This window comes from Desmodus rotundus, chromosome 5, assembly GCF_022682495.2.
Source record: "Desmodus rotundus isolate HL8 chromosome 5, HLdesRot8A.1, whole genome shotgun sequence".
NCBI lineage: Eukaryota > Metazoa > Chordata > Mammalia > Chiroptera > Phyllostomidae > Desmodus > Desmodus rotundus.
Genome location: NC_071391.1, coordinates 144,002,837 through 144,023,874, shown reverse-complemented (window position 1 = coordinate 144,023,874; position 21,038 = coordinate 144,002,837). Strand labels below are relative to the sequence as shown.

Genomic DNA, 21,038 nt, shown 5'->3' with positions numbered 1-21,038 from the left:
GTCCCCTCTGAGCTGGGGCTTCCCACCCAGGCCCTGGGGCTGGCTGCACTGCGGAGGGAGGCACAGAAAACTGGGGCTATGACAGAATGACAGAGAGCCCTGCCAGCAGCTGTAGATTCTCACCGGCCCTTTATGGAAGTCAATTTCTGGGCTGAGCCCAGTGGGCGGAGCATGCCAGGCATCCCCAGTTGGTAGCAGCTCAGACTGTCTCACATGGCCAAAGGAACCTGCTAATGGAGTGATAGCAGTGAACACAGCGCCTGTGGGATCCTTAGAAAACCTGGACGGGCTGAGAGGGGAAGGGGGCCTGCTGCAAGCTGGGCGTAGACTCCAACTGCCTGTCGCTCAGTGCTCTCACCCAAGTCCCTTCAGATATGGCACTCTGGGCTGCGTGCCAGGAGAAGATGCCAGGTTTACCCTCAGATTCTAGACTGAAGGGGAGAACACTAGCCCCGTCCTGGGGGAGCCTCCAGCCTGGGGGAGAGTGGACGCACATGGAGGAAAGAAGTACCATGCTCAAATGTCTTTGGAGAGAGAGTAGCTCGCTAACAAGGGTGTGGCTACATCATGAACACCCTGTTGGCATCGCCTCGGCCTTAAAGCCAGAGTCAGATCAGAAAGGGGAACCTGTTGGCTGACGAGAACACGCGAGACCCAGCGGTGTGGTGGGTCAGAGTGCAAGGAGGGACTGTGTGTTGGGAGCAGGGGCCTGAGGTGGGCAGACCCCTGAGTGTTCTGGTGAACCCCTGAGTTTCCCCCAGGCGATGTGAAGATGCCACCCTCTGCCCCCCGCACCTCCCCAGCTCAGGGCCACACCCCATCCTCCACCAGCTTCTGGGCATTGTCTGAGGGAAAGGAAAGTAAGGTCCAGGTGCACACGGGGCTTTCCTGTCCCTCAGGGAGTGTGTGTCTGCACGACCTGTAGGGGGACCTGATGAGTTGTACCCCGTCTTTGCCTTTTGTTTCTTGGAACCCTCCAGAATTCTGTGGTACTGCTGTGACCCCAAGGTGGCAGACGTGGAAACCGAAGGTTCCTGCCCCAGGCCAGCATGTTTTGGTGGACATGCCCGACTGATAAGGGTTGGTGGTAGGGTGTCCACATGGTGGTGCTGGGGTCGGAGACCTGCGGAGTGGGGCTGTCGTGTGTGGGCACTGAAAGAGGGTCCTCCCGGGGGCTGCAGCCCAAGGTCCTGTGGTCTGGGAAAGCATGGAGCTCACATACATCCCACAGGAAGAGACTCTCAGCTCTGGTTACATCCGGAGATGGGGACAAGGGCTGCAGTTTGATGTCATGATGAGGGTGGGAAGTCTTGACTGGGGGTGGGTCCCACAGACACTCCCTCTTTCTTTTAGATTCTCAGCAGAGCTAGAAACCTTGAGTAGAAACCACCCCTGGTCTGGAAGCAGTGGTCCCTGGAGCCTGCCCCCTGGTGGTGAGGCCTGTTTTAGATCCTGGGTTCTAGATCCTGGGAAGCTTCCAGGGACGTCCCTGTGGCTCCTTGATGGGCATTTAAAAGATGGAGCCGGGTCTGGGCTGTACGTCTCATTCAAGTATCTGGAGCCAGCAGCACATGACCCATTCTTCAGGAGGCTGGTGTGGAGTTATCAGTGTGAAGGAAACAGGATGCTTAGGGAACCCCAGGGAGGGTTGCTGTGGTGGTCTTGGGATTCTAGGGTGCTGCCCCTTGCTGCCTCTCCCAAATGGCTGCTCTGATGGCCGCTCCTGGGCCCAAGTGCTAAGGTGCTGACACCCAGGCCATAGTGTTACCCTCCTGCAGCTCCAACTCCGCACAGAGATGCTGTGCCAGAGGCCCCTTCGTGGTGCGGAAGGGGTGGGTAGGCAGGGTGAGCTCTGATAGGAAAGGGTGTTCTTCAAGGGGATGTGGCCCAGGGTCCGGGGACCTCAGTCACCACGTGGGCCTCAGTCATCCCCAGAAGAACCTGGGGCTGAAGGACAGCCAAGCTGTGACCCTTTTCAGTTTTTGCTCAATGCTCTTCACTTCACTGGGGCCCACTCAGACCACTTGATTTGACAGAGCAACTTGCGCTCCTTCCTGCTCCCAGGTCCTTCTTGCTCTGGTGTACCTCTTCTTTTCTTTCAAGATTTTAATAATTTATTTTTAGAGAGAGGGGAAGAGAAGTAAAGAGGGAGAGAAACCGCAGGGTGCGGTTGCCTCCCATGCACCCCTACTAGGGACCTGGCCTGCAACCCAGGCATGTGCCCTGACTGGGAATCAAAGTAGCGACTTTTCCATTTTCAGGCCAGCGCTCAATCCACTGAGCCACACCAGTCAGAGTGAAATTCTTAGTAAATTTTTAACAAGGAGCCTGAATTTCTATTGTGCACTAGGCCTGCAAACTACGTGGCTGGTCTTGACCTCACTCTACTCGTTGAGAGTGGGAATCAGCATGAGTGGGTGGGGGGTCTTATGTATCTCTGCTGAGTGAGATTCCTGTGGTTAGAGCAGAAGCAGATTTCTCAGGTTTTCTTAACCTTCTATTTTAAAATAATTTAAGATTCAGAGAAAAGTTGTAAGAGTGGAATAAAGAATAGTTTGTCCTAAACCATTTGAGCCTGAGTTGCCAACCTCCTGGCCCACCTCCCTGAATTTAGTGTGTATTTTCTCTGATTCAGGACTTTCTCCTACCGAACTGTAACAACCTTCCACCCTGATAAAATTAACACTGAGACAGCACTGCCTTCTAGTCCGCTGACCCTCATTCAAGTCGCATCCACCCTTTCTGCAGTGTCCTTTAGAACACCGGGATCCAGTTAAGGGCCATGCATATGTTCACTGTTTTGTCTCTTCTGTCTCCTTCTCTCTGGGAACATTCCTCAGCCCTTCTTTGACGTTTATAACCTGGTGACCTTGGCATTTTTGCAAATTCGGGCTTGTTATCATGGAGCCTGTCCCTCAGTTGGGGCCTGTCTGATCTTGCGATTAGATTTAGGTTATGCGCCTTGGGCAGGAATATTCCGCAGGACGCTGTGCTGCCCTCACTGGACCCTCGGGTGATATGATTTCGATTTGTACCATTGCTGTGTTATTAAGCTTGCTCATTTGGTTAGAGTAGCATTTGCTGGGTTTCTGCACTAATCCCAAATCCATTCCCCGAATAAGTAAGAATTTGAGGGGGAGGTACTTTGTGTGGAGACCTGGTGCCTGATCCAACTTTTACCCACCAGTTTTCACAACTACTGTTGCTTCTTGGTTGGGTTAGTTATTGTTGTGATGGCTATTAAACGGTGGTATTCTAAGTCAGTTATTTTTTCCTGCATTACTCAGTTGGTATTTCACTGTAAGAAAAATCTTTCCTGATTTACTTATTTCCACATGGATTCATGTATTCTTCTTTTATTCAATGATTTCATGTTACTATCATTTATTTTCATGTTTAAATTGTCCCAGGTTTGGCTTGTGACAGCCACTGACTCTATGTCCTTTTGGTATGTTTCTATCATTCTCTGAGTAGTTCCTTGCCTTCTGGAATTAAAAAAAAGCCCAGGGCCGTCTTCTACCAATCCTGGTCTAACCATGGAGTTAGTTATTTCTCCTGTGGAGAAATATACAGATGTTCAGATCCACCCTAGACCTGAATTGGAGGCTCCAGCATTTAGGCGTGGCTATGGGCGGGTCTGGATATTTGGGGCGGAGCCCCAGAAGCTGTGCTTTTTCCTTATTTGGGTTATAGAAGCTTGAGGCGCCAGAGCAGCGTGCGCCGGCTGCACAAATGGCGACAGCAGGTGGTGCTTTGGGAACCTGCAGCGGCCGTTAGGCAAAGCCTCGGATCTGGGCCTCAGGGCTTCATTGCCTTCGCGGGCCTCCTCAGGGTCTCCTTCCTCAGCATTCTCAGCCCCACCCTCCCAGCAGCCCTGCCTTTACTGAGCCTGGCTGCCCTTGCTCAGACCCCAGTCTGGAGGGGTCAAGCCCCAGAGCCGGATATACATCCAGGGCCTTGCGCACCGTCTGTCTCAGAATCAGAATTTGCTGCAGGAGCTTCTGGACATCCCTGATTTACTCAGTAGAGACAGGTGCCTAATGAGTTATACCAGAGCCACTCAGATGATACTATGCATCATTAACAATTATGTTTATAAAGCATTTGTCGAAACCTGGGGAAATGCTTATTGTTTAACATTAAGTACAAGAAAAGCGGTTTGTATACAACAGAGCTGTACACGGTTTAAAAACGATTAGAGAGAATATTGAAATGTGAACGTGGTGGAATTATAGCAATCTGTTTCCTTTTGCCTTGTTTTTTTTTTCTTTAAGGGTCTTGAACTTTCCAAACTTTAAAAAATAGAGCATTTATTACTTTGATTGATTAAAACGAGGCCACCCCAGGAGGCCTGTTGGACCTGGGGTTCCAGGGAAGGCTCGGCCAGGCCCCCACTGGCCTAGGAGCTGCAAGGCTGGAGAGCTTGCTGTGACTGTCCCTTTTCTTCAGGTTCAGGGACCCCTTTGAACAGTGCAAGCGTCATGGTGGGGTCATGTGGGGGGGGGCACAAGGCAGCCTTCCTCTGCCCACGTGAGTGATGCAGCCAGTCCCTCTCCTCTTGGCTGGTCAAAGCTGGAGCCCCTGGAGGGAAGGTGGGCACAGAGGTGCTTCTGGGAGCGCAGAGGATCAGAATGCCTGTCTCAGGGCTGAGGCCAAGCAGAAGAGCCTGAGCTGTCTGTGGAGACACAGGGGAGGGCTGTTGACTGAGCAGAGCGGTCAAGGGGGCTTTTTCCTGAAGACAGGCCTGAGCTGGGAGTGGAAAAGTCCTGCAGGAGAGACTGGATTGCCGAGTCATTCATAGAAGCTCCTCATGTGCTCTATCAACTCATTTAATCCTCATTGGACCCACGGGGAAGGTGCTATTACTATTACTGCCCCCATTTTGTAGAGGAGGAAACTGAGGCACACAGAGGTTACAGATCCTGCCCTAGGTTGCACAGCTCCTGGGGGTTGGACCCTGACTTCAGATTTTGTGCTCTTCAACCACCTGACTGTGCTGATGGACCCTTAGGGGAGGCTCTCCCGCAGCCTCCTGCAAACCTGACCTGTCAGAGCCGCCTTGCCTGGTGGAGGGATGAAAGGAACAGGAAAGACGGTGGAGGATGGTGGTCTGCGGCCAATGCTATAACCTGCTGCCCCCTTGCCTATCTCTCCCAGGCCTCGCTGGTCCTGCAGGTGTCGTACACGCCGGTCCCTGGGGCTGTGCCCCTCTTCCCACCCACCACTCCTCTGGAACCCTCCCCGACTCTGCCTGACCAGGATTTGATGGCAGGTGAGGAGCCCCCTCACCTTGGCAGGGCGCAGGGGGAGAAGCCTGGCGGAGGCTCCCAAGTCTGGGGGTGGGGCCACAGGGAGGCTTCAGCAGCATGTGCCACCCTCCCCAGGTGAGGGGAGAAGAGTGGACACTAGTGGGTGGGAGTCCTGAGAGCAGCTTTCTGCCACGCAGGAAAAAGACAGGAGTGTGTTCCTTTAGGATGAGTATGTGGACCCAGCTGTCCAGGGAGGGGACTGTGCCTGGGCTGGGTGCTCTGCACTGTGTAGCTTGGAGTGGGTGGGTGCTTTAGAAGCTATGCCTGTGCTGGGGTGGGGTCTGTCCCAGGTGACGCCTGAGGCCCCTCCCACTCCCCAGAGCCCAGTGCCTCCCTGCCTTGGTACCTAGCAGGCCTTCGGTGATGACGTGTGACAGAAGAGCTGGGTTTCATGGAAAGACCTCTGGGGTATAGTTAGGAGACATGAGTTCCAGTGTTGCCTTTGACACCAAGTAGCTATGTGACTTTGGACTGGCCACTCCCCCTCTCTGGATGTATAGTTTATCATTTGTGAGAAGAGCCAACAATTAGCCAAGTCCCACGTGGCTTCAGCTCTCTTCATTTGCCTCTGCTGGGCCTGCCAAGGGAAGACTAAGCCCAGGGTGGCTGGCTTACCAGTGGGGGGGCCAGGGTGGTCCAGCGGGCCAGCTGGGGTGGGCAGGAAGCTACACAGATAGGCCAGGTGAGAATTCACCCACCGGAAAGAGCCTACAGTTTCTCTCATGGTGAAGAGACCTAGAGGCAAACACCACGTTAAACCTGAGCAGCCCCACTCCATGTGCCCGAAGCCTGTCCTGGAGCCCGGCCCTGTGTGGGGCTGTCCGTGAGGGAGCAGAGCAGGGCCCCTCTTGTTGAGGCTTGTACCGTCTGAGCTTGGAGATAGGGTGCTTCCTCTGGACTGGGGTCTAGGCTGAAGGGGGGAGAAGGAGTGCTTGTGGTGACAGAGGATAGGGAGTGTTCAGGGCCCCGAATGTGGCTCTGACAGAGCTAGGTTCCTGCAGCTCAGGGGAGGCTCTTAGGGGTGACCAACTCCCAGTCCTGCTTAGAAATTGGTAAGAGGGACAGTCCCCAACGGACAAGACATCTGTTCCTGAGCTTTGTGTCAGGCTGGGGGGCAGGGGCAGGGGCAGGGGCAGGGGCAGGGAGAGCAGGGTTGGGCGGGAGAGGAAGAGCCAGGATGGCCTCCCTCACCCAGCTCTCTCCTCCCCTCCCGGGGCTGTGCCCTGCCCACGTGCCAGGTGGGAGACAGAGCCGGGCCGAGACTTGGTCCCTGCTCAGTGACAGCACTGTGGACACGAGATACTCTGGAAAGAAGTGGCTGGCCCCCACGGGTGAGACACAGCCAGGGCTGTCCTGCTCCCAGCCCGGGCTGTCCTGCTCCCAGCCCTGTTACCCATAACCATCTCCTTGCTGCCATCGTCAGCTCACGAGAGGGGGACGAGGTGGTCAGAGGAGTCCACCTTGCAGGACATGGTGGGGAGGGCTAGGGCCATTCTCTTTTCTTCCTGTTGACTAACTAGACTGACTGCTCTCACGTTTTAGCTGTTGGAAGTTTCTCTTCTTCCTTCCTCGTCCACCCTGCCTCATCGATGGGAGAAGGAGAGGGGCAGTATTGATGCCCAGGCCCTTTGGATCCTTTGTTAGCTCAGCTGGTCCAAGGGCAGGGCCAGAGGGACCCAGAACTCATTAGCCCCCTCTCCTCCCAGACACAGGAGGAGAGGAGGACACCGAGGACCAGGGGCTCACGGGAGATGAGGCAGAGCCATTCCTGGATCAGAGTGGTGTCCCAGGCCCCGGGGCTCCTGCCACTCCGAAAAAGCCAGCTTCCCACCCTCCCCCATACCACCCTGGGAACAAGAGGAAGAGAAGCGCGCCCACGCCCAGAAAGGTGCTGTCAGACAAGCCGCAGGACTTCCAGGTAATGAATGGGCCGACTGTCTCTGACCACAGTCTCCCCCTTTAGTGGGTCAACAGCTGCTAGTGCCAGGCGCCCGCTTGTCTGTCTGGCCTTAGGGAAGACCCTAAAGCTCTCCTAGGGAGAAGTCCGGTTTTCCTGGGCGTTGGGGAGATGCGGAATGGGCAGTTCACATCTCGGGGCCTCAGAATAAGCCTCTACTCAGCCCCTGGTTTTGCTCTTAAAAAAAGGGGTGTGTGTGCACTGCAGAGATTCAGCGTAACTCACATCTGTTATCTGTTTCCCAACCAGAGGTTTTCTGGCTAGCTAGCTGCTACTGCTCGGACTGTGGTCCTCAGACCAGCAGCAGGCGCACCAGGACGTGGATGCTGGGTAGACAGGCAGAACCCTAGACCGGCTGAGCCAGAATTTGCATTTTAACAAGATCTCCAAATCTAAGAAGCTCTGTCTAGCTGTCTTTCTTTTCTCCGTACCCATGCCCTTCCTTATGGCAATGGGTTTTTCTGAAAGTCTATGAAATTTGAATTTGTTCAAGCTCTTCAGAGAATAAAACTAATATTAACCCTTTGACACATTTTTGTTCAAAAATCCATTCCATTTTATTCGCCTTTTAATTTTGTTCCTTTGCTTACTTTTTGCTTTTCTACAAAATTTTCTATTTTGATATAGTTGCATTTAGTGATACTTAACTCTTCAGAACTATGTACTTTTAAAGTTAAAAATAGGAAACAAGTCTTTATTAAGTGCAAAAAATAGTAAAAATATATTTTATTTCTAAAACACGGTAAGTTAGGCAAAAGTGCTTGCTATCAGTGCTATGTTTGCCTGAAATACAAAATTGTAACTTATTTTTATTGTTATTATTCCCAAGACATGTTTTTATTGCTTTCTTCTCCTTAGAAAATTAATATTTTTATTGTAGAAAATTTGGAAATGACAGTAAAGAGAGTAAAAACCACTTATCTACCTTTCCATTGTCTTTACCAATATATTCTTCTATAGTATGCTATTTTTAAAAGTCTCTCAATCAATAAATAACTGCTGATTAGAAATTAGAACCAGCAAACACACTATTTTTCCATGAAAATTGTTTTAATATTTTAAAATATCATATTTTAAATATTTTTATTTTATTTAAATATATTTAAATAAATTTGGAAGCAGATATTCTTGAAACCTTCATTTACTTACAGTTCAGTGGAAAAAACTCTTACTTCGTTCCTCAGAATGTGAGGCAGCACCGCACCTCATAAAGAACAGAAAGGGGGCACTTCGCTCTCTGAGTTCGGTCTCTGAGGGAATTGCCGGTGAAGAACGTTCAGGCCACGTAAAAACTTCAGCGTCAAAGGGCCTGAGGTGCCAATGGCTGTGGGTACCCGGGGCTGATCCTTGGCCCAGTCCTGGGATTTAATGCTGGGGTAGCCCGGCAGCTCTTAGGTGGAACAAAGGGGTTTATAGGTGCAAGGGGCCTTGGTGGGAAAGTCTGATTTTTTGGTACAAGACTCTTAGTTCTTTTTTAATACCTGTCCCAAGAAGCCAGCAGTGAGGATGGTCCCTGAGATTTCCGACTCTTTTGGGGCAGGGACGGGTGTGTGTGTGTGTCTCTGTGTGTGTGTTTCTGATCACTTCTGCCTGCTCACACCCCGTCTTGGCTTTCAGATCAGGGTCCAGGTGATTGAGGGGCGCCAGTTACCAGGTGTGAACATCAAGCCTGTGGTCAAGGTCACTGCCGCCGGACAGACCAAGCGGACGCGGATCCACAAGGGAAACAGCCCACTCTTCAATGAGGTGGGAGGCCCTGGGTGTTAGGGCTAGGACCGTGGGGGGCCCTTTGAACTGGGAGCACACTGCAGACCCCTGGCCCTTCCTTCAGTTCTTTCTTAGGGCGCTAACGCTGCCTGGAGAGATGTGCCAGGTCTTGAATAAGCTATCTGCGGAAACGCCTCAGGTTCCCACAGCTCCACCTCCCTGTCATCCTTCAGGGACAGCACCTCCCCTCCCTCCGTACCCTCGTCCCTGAGATGACAACCTGTGTGAGGTCAGGGGAGGAACATCCCAGCATCTGTCAAGTCCCCAGAGCTCAGTGCTGGGCTGAGCTCACTCCACACTCTCTGTGTAGACCAGACTTGAAGGCCGTAGTTGGTGGCTGACCCTCTCCCCGGCCTGGGGATCAGCAGGCACGCACTCATCTCCCTTTTGCCCTGAACCAACAGACTCTTTTCTTCAACGTGTTTGATTCTCCAGTGGAGCTGTTCGATGAGCCCATCTTTATCACGGTACGTTTGGGCAGTCAGGGCGTTCTCTGTGGGCTGTGTGCACTCACATCCCTGTCACTCTACGTGTGTGAGAGAGGCCTTAAGGCCCGGGGCTCAGGTGCTGCGGCGCCACTCACCCCGAAGCTCTGTGGGCCACAGAAATGCCATCAGCAGTTCAGATGGGGGCGGCAGCCGAGGGGGGAGACCCCACTGTCAGCACCCCCAGGTGTCTGGGGTCAGGGCCCTGAAATGGTCCCTGCAGTGAGCACGTCGATTTTCATTGTATGTTGTTTGTCTGTGTGCCTGTTTCCAGCCAAGATTTTCTCTCTCTGGGCCCCAGCCGCTCTTTCTTCCTTTCCTCCAAAGGGCAAGAGAGTTTAGTGGTTAAAAGTGTGTGCTCTGGAGCCAAACTGGATTCTCACCCTGCCTCTGCCACTTAGGGGTTGCACGATTCTGTGCAGGTCCCATAATCTCTCTTCACCTCTGTCTCTTCATCTCTGAAACGGGGATGGTAACAGCACCCACTTGTAGTATCCTCGTGTGGGTTAAAGACGGCTTAGCACCATCTCTGGGATAGCGTATGGGAGGGCAGAGCTACCGGTCAGACCCTGTCTGGGCCACCACTTATTTGTAAATGAGAGTTTTGATTTATTCTTTCCTCCAGGTGGTAGATTCCCGCTCCCTCAGGACTGACGCTCTCATCGGGGAGTTCCGGGTAATTGTTTATTTTCTTTGCAAGCAGTCAGTTCTCGTTTATTGGTGTAAGTGGGGGTTCTGTGGATAAAGTGCCAGGGTTGGCACCTCAGAGATTCTGCCTGTCTTGGTCTGTATTATAACTACAGACCTGGTAAAATATAACTAACAAACCAAAACAAACCAAAATAAAACAAAACAAAATCTGCCAGCCCAGAAACCCTCTCCACAAAGGTAGTAGGGAAAAAGAACACTTTTGTTACCGAATAACCGTCACACCAGAATAGGCTGTGCCTCACAGGCAGTCCACCAAGAGATGGTAAAGAAATCGTTTTATACAGCCCAGCAGACAGAGCCCATCCCTTCCATGGTCTCAAGGAGAACAGTACCTCGTCCTCAAGTAGGTGGATCTGAGAGCACCCTCGCTCCCATGTCCTAACTTGACCTGGTAATCAGGGGGTGACCATCTGGGTCAGTTAATTGACTTTATCCAGAGAGAAAAGCAGAAAAAAAGCTCACATTTTTATTATAGGAGGTAGTTTTACAACTTGGAGCGGGTGTGCCCTAAAGTTAGGCCCCTCCCTTCCCACAGAGATGGGAAGAGCCTTGAGAAAGACACTTCTGGGTCACACTAATCTATAATTTTTTTTAAGAGAAGAAAATTATAAATTACAGGAAAGAATAAAAATAAAATAAAAACCACCCAAATCTACCACCCAGAGAGAGCACAGTTTCAGTTTTGTTGTATTTCCTTTCCTCTTTCTTTTCTATGCACAGATTTACTTTACCAAACTGTGATTAAAATGCATTCCACTTTCTCTGCATGTAATATCAAATAAGGAACTCTCCCCATGTTTCTAAATGTTCTTCAAAACATGGTTTTTAATTGGATGACGTAATTAATGCACCACACCTCGTGCGACACTCCAGGGCCAAGAGTTTAAAGTGCGTTTCCTGTTTAATTTCAGATGGATGTGGGTACCGTCTACAGAGAGCCCCGTGAGTCTCGTCCTCCTCACCTTGGCCATGTTCTTGCAGTTGGGGTCCAGAGGCTGCTAGGGGACACCCATTTGGGGCATTCGCTTTCCCCCTGGGGGGGTTAGAAGTAGAGGTAGAGTTTGAGCCTGGAGGTGAGAGCTGCAGGAGAGGGGAAGGCAGGCTTTCGCTGTCCAGGCAAAACAAGCCGGTGGGAGACCCAACCCTCTGGAGGGTGTCAGCGGCCCCGACAGGGACGCTAAACCGGGAAGGCTGCAAGCAAAGGCGGCTGGCGGTTGGGTCACCGCAGAGCGGGTGGGTTGGGCCGTTTGGTCAATAGGTGTGGGTTTCTCTACACCCTGATTTCTGCTCTGCTCTGGTCACTTCCTGAGGGAGAGAGGGAAATGGCCTTAGGTCTGGCTTTGGCAGCCTCTTACTGGGGTTTGTGTTAACCTTTCTGACTCAAACCTGCTTGCACACTCCGAGTATCTTTTATTCTAGAACTTGAGTCCTGCCCCAGGTCCCAGTGGACAAGTCCTTCATCCAAGCCAAACGTAGTCCACCCTGGGCTCCTGGATGTGGTTGCAGACTGGGGTCCTTCCAGTTCTGTGGTCACCAATGGATGTTGTCTTGATCAGGACATGCCTATCTCAGGAAGTGGTTGCTGCTCTCGGACCCTGATGATTTCTCTGCTGGGGCCAGGGGCTACCTGAAAGCAAGCCTTTGTGTGCTGGGGCCTGGAGACGAAGCGCCGGTGAGTACTTGTCCTTGGGTCTGCCTCCCAACACCTTCCCCTGGTAGCAGAGGACCAAACAACAAACAAACAAAAAGACTTCAGTTTTTCTGATTTAAAAGAATACGCAGTAAGCCCTGGCTGGTGTAGCTCAGTGGATTGAGGGCGAGCCTGTGAACCAAAGGGTCCCCAGTTCAATACCCAGTTGGGGCACATGCCTTGGTTGTGGGCCAGGCCCCCAGTAGGGGGTGCATGAGAGGCAACCACATATTGATGTTTCTCTCCCTCTCTTTCTCTCTTCCTTCCCCTCTCTAAAAATAAATAAATAAAATCTTCAAAAAAAAGAATACACAATAATTATGAGAAATGTAGAATATGTGGAAAAGTGTAAATAAAAATTAATCACTCATAATTCTACTACTCAGAGCTGTTATTAATATCTTTTTGCATATTCTCCAAGAAGGATATGGAAAAATACATGTGTATTTTTCTTTTCTTAATACTTTTTTATTGAGGTCTCATTGACACATAAGAGTTGGACTTACGGCCACGCCTCTGGCAACTGAAGGGGACAGGAGACTAAGGTGCTGTTGGTGGAGGACAAGGGATGGTGCTGTTGGATGACTTGTCCACATGGATGTTGATTATATTTTTTTAAAAAATTTACCTCTTGAGAGAGAGAGAGAGAGAAAGAGAGAGAGAGAGGGATTGATTTGTTGTTCCACTTATTCATTGGTTGCTTCTTGCATGTGCCCTGACTGGAGATCAAATCCACAACCTTGGTGTATCAGGACGATGCTCTAACCAACTGAGCTACCTGGCCAGGGGTGGATGTTGATTATCTTATGGAAGAATTGGAAATCAGATAGGCAAAGGATGAGGCAGGTACTGAAGTCATCAAGGCAAGGTGAGCACATGACCTCGGCCTGGTTGATGACCACAGTGAGAACTGGGGGAGAGAGCTGTATATGTGGGTGGTGTGGACTTCTGGAAAGGAGAGATGGTGGGGTAGTGGTGGGTGGCAGCCAGCTCTGGCCCTCTCTCTCCAGCCTGTGGTGGACAGGATGAGGGGAGAGCTGGGAAGGGAAAAGCAGATCTCCAGGGGAAGGGTGGTGGGAGGTGAGGTTGCCCAGGGAAAGCCATGTGTAATTGTGAAGGCAGAGGGCAAATCCCATGAGGCTACCAAGGATGACAAGAGCTCAAGAATCCACAGTGGAAAGGTCAGGGGAGGGAGAACCGAGGGTGCTGTGCAGGGGCCAATGGAGCTCAGGAGCACAAGCCCCCACGCCAGGGCATCTGTCCATGCTCTCTCATCCCACACACTCCTCCAGCCCTGACCGTCTGTATCCCGCCTCTCTGCCATTGTACTCCTTGCTCTTTCCATGCGGCATCTCTGAATCTATTGTCCTTTCACAAAACAACCCTTCCTCTTCTTCCTATTTGTTGGAACCTTCTTGTTTCCCCATGAAGCCACTCCTCTTAAAACCTGCTCGGAGGGAAGCCCCTATTTACTGCTCCAACTCTCTTTGGGCCTCTGGGATTGGAGGGGCAGCCACCTCTGGTTTCTCACTGCCCTTCCCAACTTCAGCTCTCCCTCCTTCAGAGGTACTTCACTGGTTCTTTCCCCCTCTATTGGTCCTCCAGGCTGTTCCCTACCCCTGGCAGAACTGGCCCAGGAGGGTCCTTGTTTGTGGGTTTCCATCTTTGCCATGAGGTGTGACATGTCCTCACTGATGAGCCCTCAACATCTGATCGTCTTTAAAGAGCCAGAGCTCAGAAGTTCCTCTCTCCACCAGTCTCTTCCTGCCTCTTTCCCTCCCTCAGCCCGCTGACTGGTGGTTCTCCCTCACTGAGGTGACAGCCCCTGACTGCTCTGTTTCCCAGCCCACCGGCTCCCTGCTGCCACACTCTCCCCTCCCACAGCCTGGACCCCATGACCCTAATCCCCACTATGTGCTTACTAGCCCCTAGGTCTCCTGCGTACCTTGAGTCCCCTACTATCCCTACCACACACTGTCTACTCCACTTTTTGGTCAGTTCTGGTGGCAGAAGTCACCCAGAGGTGCTGGTTGACATGGGTGCTGCCAACGTCCTCCTTTACTGGGGTGCAGTTTATTCCTTATCTCATTCTCCACAGGGGCTGTTTCCAAACTGTCCTCTCCATCCTGAGCTCCAACCTCAGCCTCCTTTAGAGAGCCGGAGCTGCGCAGTGGGGAATGCCGGGGGCTCCTGAATCCCTCTCCTGTCCCCTGCTCCTGTCCGCCTTTGTTCGTCCTCTCCCACGCCCCACTCTCCCCACCGGCTTTGCCATGTGCTCGTGTCCTCTGCCATCTTGTTCTACCTTCTCTTCCCAGTCTCTTTTCTAGTTATTACTGTCTCCACTGCCCAGAGGGCGAACCAGGGTCTTGGGGTGAGGAAGCTGCCTGGGATTACCCGCGAGTCAGTGGCAGGGTGTGACTTGCCTGTCTTCAAAGTGCACTGCTTCGGTGGTGCTGGTTGAGGAAGGGAAAACGTTGTGCCCTGGAGCACTTTAAGGAGTCACACCTGGGATGTGAGGGCGATCTGGCTGTGACATCTGTCACCTCATTGATCGCCAGGGTTGATTCGGCTGATCTGGCTGGCTAGGCGGGTGTCCCCTTCCTCCCTCACCGATCCATGTGCGTCCCTCCCGAAGCTGCGAGCTTGGTCGAAGAGGATGACCTTCCCAACTAGAGGAGAGGACCGGTCTTCGGTCAAGGGTATACGAGTAGCTGCGCTCCCCTGCTAGAACCTCCAAACAAGCTCTCAAGGAGTCACACCTGGTTTGTGTTGTAGCCGGAGAGAAAGGACCCCTCTGAAGACAGGGAGGACATCGAAAGCAACCTGCTCCGGCCGATTGGCGTGGCTCTTCGAGGAGCACACTTCTGCCTGAGGGTCTTCAGGGCTGAGGACTTACCACAGAGTGAGTCTGGTGACTTCCCTGGGTCTGAGCCTTGGGTAGGACGGGGGACCCTGGGCTGGGCCGCATCAGTCCCTTGGAGGGAAGCAGATGGAGCGGCTGCCCCTCTGCTCCCCCTCTGCCTCCCACTGGCCTGGCTTCCTTGCTTCCAGAATGTACTAGCTCAGTGCCCAGCCTGACTCTCCCTCCACTCCATCCTCTGGAGAAATCTCAGCCCCTCTCTAGGTTTCCCAAGGGTTTTTACTATTGTTATCAGAAAAGCAATCAGAATTAATGAAAAGTGGTATCAATGCTGGTGGAGTCACAGAGATACAAGAAATCTTGAGACTAGTAGCTGCCCCTGGGCTCCATGTCGGCATCCCTTAGGCCTGTTCTGGCTGTTTAGCCTCATGGACCCATTTTCTTGGTTCTCACTGGGGAGTTAGCACCATATGGACTCTCTGTTCTGTGCTCAGGGCAGGATCTCACTGATTGCCTGCCGTCCTTGAGGAAGCCCAGCCTGCACATTGGCAGACCCTGGGCGAAGGAAGCGGTCACTGAATTGTGAGCAGGGCTCAATGCCTACACGGGTGAAGCCTGGGGGTCCAGTTTGCCTCGGACTGTCCCGGCTTCAGCACTGGAAGTCTCACGTCCTGAGGAACCATTCAGCACCCTGGCAAGCTGGAACAGTGGGTCACCCTAGCGTGGCCCTGTTTTCATCCTCTCGGGTATCCAGTGTGGCCACTGCCTGGTTTCTCGCCGGGGCCAGCCCTGGACTGGTGCCCTCCTGAGTGCTTGGTAAATGCCGGGGGACTGCAGCAGGTCCTCGAGTATTGCTGTTTTGCTCCACTGCTTCTGTTGTAATGTTGGTGAGGTGCCATCCAAACTCAACTCTGCTTTACATCGGTTAGTCTATGGTAAAATTGGTTTCCTTATGTGTAGGTTTGCTTAAATTCACAGAACCTATCGACAACATTAAGGGAGGACTTACTGTATTCTGAATATTCTAGAGCTGTGTGTCAACCCAGGCTGTATGTTACAATCACCAGGGGAGCATTAAGGTACAGACGCCTGGGCCCCACCTCCAGGGTTTCAGATCGACTTGGTTTGGGGAAGGGCTCAAACACCAGTAGTTTTCAAAGGCTCCTGAGGTGGTTCAGTTGTGCTGTGGGTGGTGAGCCACTGGCAGAGAGCGCTCATTGGTGGCATAAGCCAGGTGCTGTTCATAGCAGAGTCAGTGAGAACATTTGCTACTTGGGTTCCCATCTACAAATTTTGCATAAAGCTAATTGGTTGAGGGTTTCTGCTTTGACTAATGTCATCAATAAATGAAATGGGTTCCTACTGCACAGGTTTACTTGAACCAAAATCATGGGGAAAGCCTTTAAATAAGTAATGGGTGTTAAGTGGTCATTAAAATACATACTGAAAAACATTCTGCATTTATTGGTTACAACTACACAGAGTGAAGCTGGTGAGATTCCAAAGGGGCTGGGGAAATAGAAATATTTGCTTTGCTCAAGGTGAAGGCACTCTATGTTTAATTCTCTGCAATGTTGTTTAAATGTAAATAAAACAAAATAGGTGGGTAAATGGAACCTAAATATTTGTTCATTGTTGTATCTGTGGTAGTCATGTAGACACTAGCTAGAGCATGATCTGTAACTGTCCCCTCCTCTCCCTAATCCATACACGTGTATACATTATAGACAACGCGTCCGTACGCATGTCTTCACACACACTCATCTCTCTCTCTCTATCTACCTGTCATCTGCCTATCTACCTATCAATATGGCTAAGTTAGTAAAATATTGGTTTGGAGCAACATAGATTAAAAATTCACTTAAAAAACCAGAATTGACTTGTTGGTTGGATATAAAGAAAAATGTCAAATAGATACCAAAAATGGGATATTATTATAACAACTTCCAGTCCTTTTCAGGTTGTTTACTGCCATTATTTTTTTTTTTTAAGATTTTATTTACTGGTTTTTAGAGAGAGGGGAAGGGAGGGAGAAAGAGAAGGAGAGAAACAACCATGTGTGGTTGCCTCTCGAGCGCCCCCTACTGGAGACCTGGTCCAGGCCCACAACCCAGGCATGTACCCTGACTGGGAATCGAATTGGTGACCTTGCAGTTTGTGGGACGATGCTCAACCAACCAAGCCACTTCAGGCAGGGCTTTCCTGCCCTTATCGAGGTAGATTTCTAAGCAATCAAATCGCTGGACCTGTCCTGAAAGACACTGAGAGCAGAGGGACAGTGAACAAGCTGTGGGGGGCTGGGTGAAGAAGCGGTGCTTTCAGCAGCTGCTGTCCTGAGATGGTCCTCCCTCCTGCGAGGCCCTGGGCTGAGCAGGTGCCACAGCCTCTCTCTCTTTCCCAAGACCACCTGGCGAGTGGCAGGCAGGAAGTCAGGGTTTTGGAGGTGGGGCAGCAGGTGGACAGTGACCAGTGTATTCTTCTCTCCAGTGGACGACGCCGTGATGGACAACGTGAAGCAGCTCTTTGGCTTTGACAGTAACAAGAAGAACTTGGTGGATCCCTTCGTGGAGGTCAGCTTTGCAGGGAAAATGGTAAGGAGCAAGGACGCAGGAGGATTCTCAGGGAAGGGCAGAGTGTAGGCCAGGGCAGGTGCAGACATGCTGCCCGTGGTGCCCCCCACCAGGGCCGACTTGGGGGCTTGAGCAGAGACACTCACTCAGGCCTCGCTCTCCGGGCTGCAGTGCACACACGTGTGGATGGGTCTGTTGGGGTGTCTGAGACTGACACATGTTTGTGGACAGACATGGAGAAGACTGATGGACAGTGGATGGAGACAGGAATATTTGGGGCGAAATTAAGCAATTGCTTAATTGAAACTAGATGTGATGGTGTAAAGATAGGGAAACTTTAAAAATATGTCATAAAAATATAATGATTACTGAAAAAAATTGTGGTGGGAGTAGGGTGGAGAGAGGGGCCCTGCAGCTGCCGCCCCCTTTGCTTCAGCGGCAAGCAGGCGGTTGAGGACAACTGGAGACGAGTTAAAACCACGAACGGTAAACACCAACAGGTGAGGCGGTGAGCGAGGTGGTGTGGGCTCCCATTCACAGCACTTTACAAGTTCCCTTTCGCTTTATCTCAGATGCGTTTTGGAAAGAAGCAGGGTCTTCCTGCCCATCCCACAACCAAAGGGACCCCTGAAGTCTGGGGGTGGAGCCTCCCGGGGACCCGGGCCTCATGGCTGAGGTCCAGGTGTGATTTCAGAAGGCCCTGGAAAGACCTTGCTTATGCACACTCCCTCCACCTTCTGTCTGATGTTCAGACTGCCTGCTTTTATTATTGATGTACATATTTATCAAGGAATTTTGAAACATACAGAAACATGTAAATAAAATTACTCATAAGGCACCCTACAAAGTTCATGTTTGGTGGATATCTTTCTAGTTTTCTTTCTTATGTATAAATAATACTTTCCCCCTAACCCTTTAATATTTTAAAACATAAAGAATAGTTAAAAGACTGGTTCAGTGAACGTTCAACCACTGGTATGGGCTCCGCCCTGATTACACAATTGTTAACGTGTGTCTAAAGAGATACTCCCTCCCCTTCTCCACTAAATCATCTGAAACCTAGTTGCTGACGTCACCTCTGAAGTCCTCAGCATGCATCTTCTGAGGAAAAGAAAATTCTTAATAACCACAATAACATTATCACACCTAGGAAATTGACAATTATTTCCTAATGTTAAATGGTGCATACAAATTTACTCTGATTTTCCTCAAAATGGAATTCGTGCTTTGCATTTGGTTTTTGTGCCTTTTTGTCTCTTCCGTAAGCATCTTTCACACGCCCCCACCCTGTTTTTGTCACCCTGCGACAGTGAAATTTTGAAGAGCCCAGGCCATTTGTCTGTGTTCTGAATTTGTCTGACTGTTCCTTCTCGTGTTGTTTGCCTTGTCCTTCTGGCCCGTGTAGTTCCTGGAAACTGGGAGTTAGGTGTCAAGACCAGATTAGGTTCAGATGAAATACTTTGGCAAAAACGTGTCATAGGTGATGTTCCCTACCTCGTATTGCATCACATCAGGAATCGATAATGTCAGCCTGTGCCATCATTGGTGATGACTGATTACTTGGTGAAGGTGGGAGATCTTTCCAGATCTCTCCCTTGCCGAAGTACATACTCCTCTTTGTAGCTTGCACGTAATCTGCGGGTGCTCTATTGGCGCTGTGTGGATATCCTGTTTCTGTCCCCTCTGACCTAATGCTCTGTGCAGCCTCGACCTCCTTGCCTGAGCAGGTCATGTACTTGGGATTGAGAAGTGGTGACTTTCCCATTATCATTCCTTCTCTTTATTGGCTGGCACTTTTTCTGTAAAGAAGAGTTTTCTTAACCCTCTGTCCTTATGAATATTAATATGGGACCTCAATATTTATTAATTCTCTGTGTCGAAATCAGTCATTATTGTGGGGGTGTATGAACTGTCCTGAAGTTGGCCACCAGGAGCCCCTTCACCCCTGTGCGGGGGTGGGGGGGAGGTGACACAGATTGCAAACTCATTTGCAGTGAGGAGGAAGTGCTCGCTGGGGTCCTGTCTCCCTGCAGCTTTGGGCTTGGGGTCAGGGTCTGGTGTGAGAAGCTGCACCCTCCATTTTCCCTCTAGAAGGAAGGGGCTTTTCCTGAGGGAGGAGCTGAGACCTTCCCTCTTGAAAGCTCTAGCCTGCTGGTCCCCAGGCCTCTGTGTCCCCCCAACCCCCTCAGTCACCTTGTCATGCCCTCCCCTACACTATCTCCGCTCCCCTTCCTGCCTGCCTCTTCTCTCGGTCGGCTTGTGTGTCGCCTTTTCTCATTACATCCTGATCTGAGGAGACCTGGGGTTTTGTCCGCTGTGTGTCCACCAACCCCAGCCTGACACTCTCTGCATTTCCTCTTATGGACACTTGGTGGCACTATTATCTAAGGTGTGAACCATACCTGATCTGGTGGAGCTCCTAGGGAAATGAGATGGAGACAGAGATAGCAATAGAAACAGAGACAGAGATAGAGACAGACAGAGACAGAGACAGAGAGATAGAGACAGACAGAGACAGAGACAGAGACAGAGATAGAGACAGAGACAGAGACAGAGACAGAGATAGAGATGGGGGCTTGGGGGGAGAGGGTAGGGGAGAGAGAGACAGAGAATTATGTGTGTGTGTAGATACTTGGAGGACAAAGTGAGAAACTTTAAAACAACTTTTTCTTTTTACCCAGAATGCAAGAATAAAACCTATTAATTACAAAAAAAAAAAGAAAAGAAAAAAGAAAATAATCAGAGAAACCCAGGGAAAACAAAAGAAAATTAACCATATTTCTGTACCCCACACGACTCTGGAGACAACTACTGTTGACATTTGTGTCCATTCCCTGCTACTACGTTTTCCTCTCTGTAGTTCTCACTCCCCCGTTGGCTTCACCCCCACCCCATCCCAGGGGAAAAACAAAATCAGATTCAGGTTTGAGTTGGTTTTAATTACTTGCAGATTCTGTATTTGCAAATTTGCCTACTTGCTAAAATTTATTTGTAACTCCAAAATCAGCACTCAGCGCTTTCATGATTATTTGTGCGCATGTGCGGAGCGGCAAAGCCCTCCGAATCGCCCACTTGCACGTTGCTGCTGAGCAGGAGCGATGTGACGCTCCGCCTTCTTGTTCCAGCTCTCGTCTTGTAAATCAGTCCTTTCCTTGGTCCTTGGTCTACTTAGTGTCATGTGTTTTTTGGGTTTTTTTTTTTGCATTTTATTGGTGATTTCACTGTTTAAAAGAGCCCCCACGTGTAGTGCTGCAAAGCTTTCCAGTGTTCCGAAGTGCAAAAAGGCTATGACGTGTCTTATGGAGAAAGTCTGTTAGACAAGCTTCATTCAGGCACGAAGTAGTGCTCTTGACCACGGATTCAACGTTAATGAATCAACAATCTATATTAAATAAGGTGGCTTCAAACAGAAACACTTATAACATAAAGTTATATATTGATTAATTGACAAAAACGTTGTCAGAGAGGCTGGCAGGAACTGAATCCCGTACTTCCCCTGGAAGCAGTGGTTCGGCATTTGCTAATTCAGGGTCTTGGTGGTTTGAAGAACAGGCAACTGCCACCCTAATGAGAATCAGCTGCACCTGTGCAGTTTGGTAAACTGCTTTCATCAGCTAATGCTTTCTTAGGTTACCAAGCAGCCTTTGAAATCAATTTCTTCATGACTGTATACTGTTCTATTAGGTGAA

At 50.6% G+C, this 21,038-nt stretch overlaps 1 protein-coding gene across 21 annotated transcripts in view; it reads left to right on the top strand.

Moving 5' to 3' along the window:
• Positions 1–21,038, top strand: part of DYSF (dysferlin) — a 202,305-nt gene that overhangs the window by 44,795 nt on the left and 136,472 nt on the right. For 11 of the 21 annotated variants that reach the window (XM_053924828.2, XM_053924820.2, XM_053924824.2 and 8 more), the window contains exons 5-14: positions 5,158–5,272; positions 6,548–6,640; positions 7,016–7,227; positions 8,884–9,012; positions 9,438–9,500; positions 10,144–10,194; positions 11,141–11,171; positions 11,786–11,901; positions 14,695–14,821; positions 17,267–17,370. In XM_053924828.2, the coding sequence (XP_053780803.1) occupies positions 5,158–5,272; positions 6,548–6,640; positions 7,016–7,227; positions 8,884–9,012; positions 9,438–9,500; positions 10,144–10,194; positions 11,141–11,171; positions 11,786–11,901; positions 14,695–14,821; positions 17,267–17,370 (1,041 nt within the window). The remainder of the gene's footprint in view (positions 1–5,157; positions 5,273–6,547; positions 6,641–7,015; positions 7,228–8,883; positions 9,013–9,437; positions 9,501–10,143; positions 10,195–11,140; positions 11,172–11,785; positions 11,902–14,694; positions 14,822–17,266; positions 17,371–21,038) is intronic. The other 10 variants (XM_053924834.2, XM_053924830.2, XM_053924832.2 and 7 more) reach the window with 1 other exon arrangement.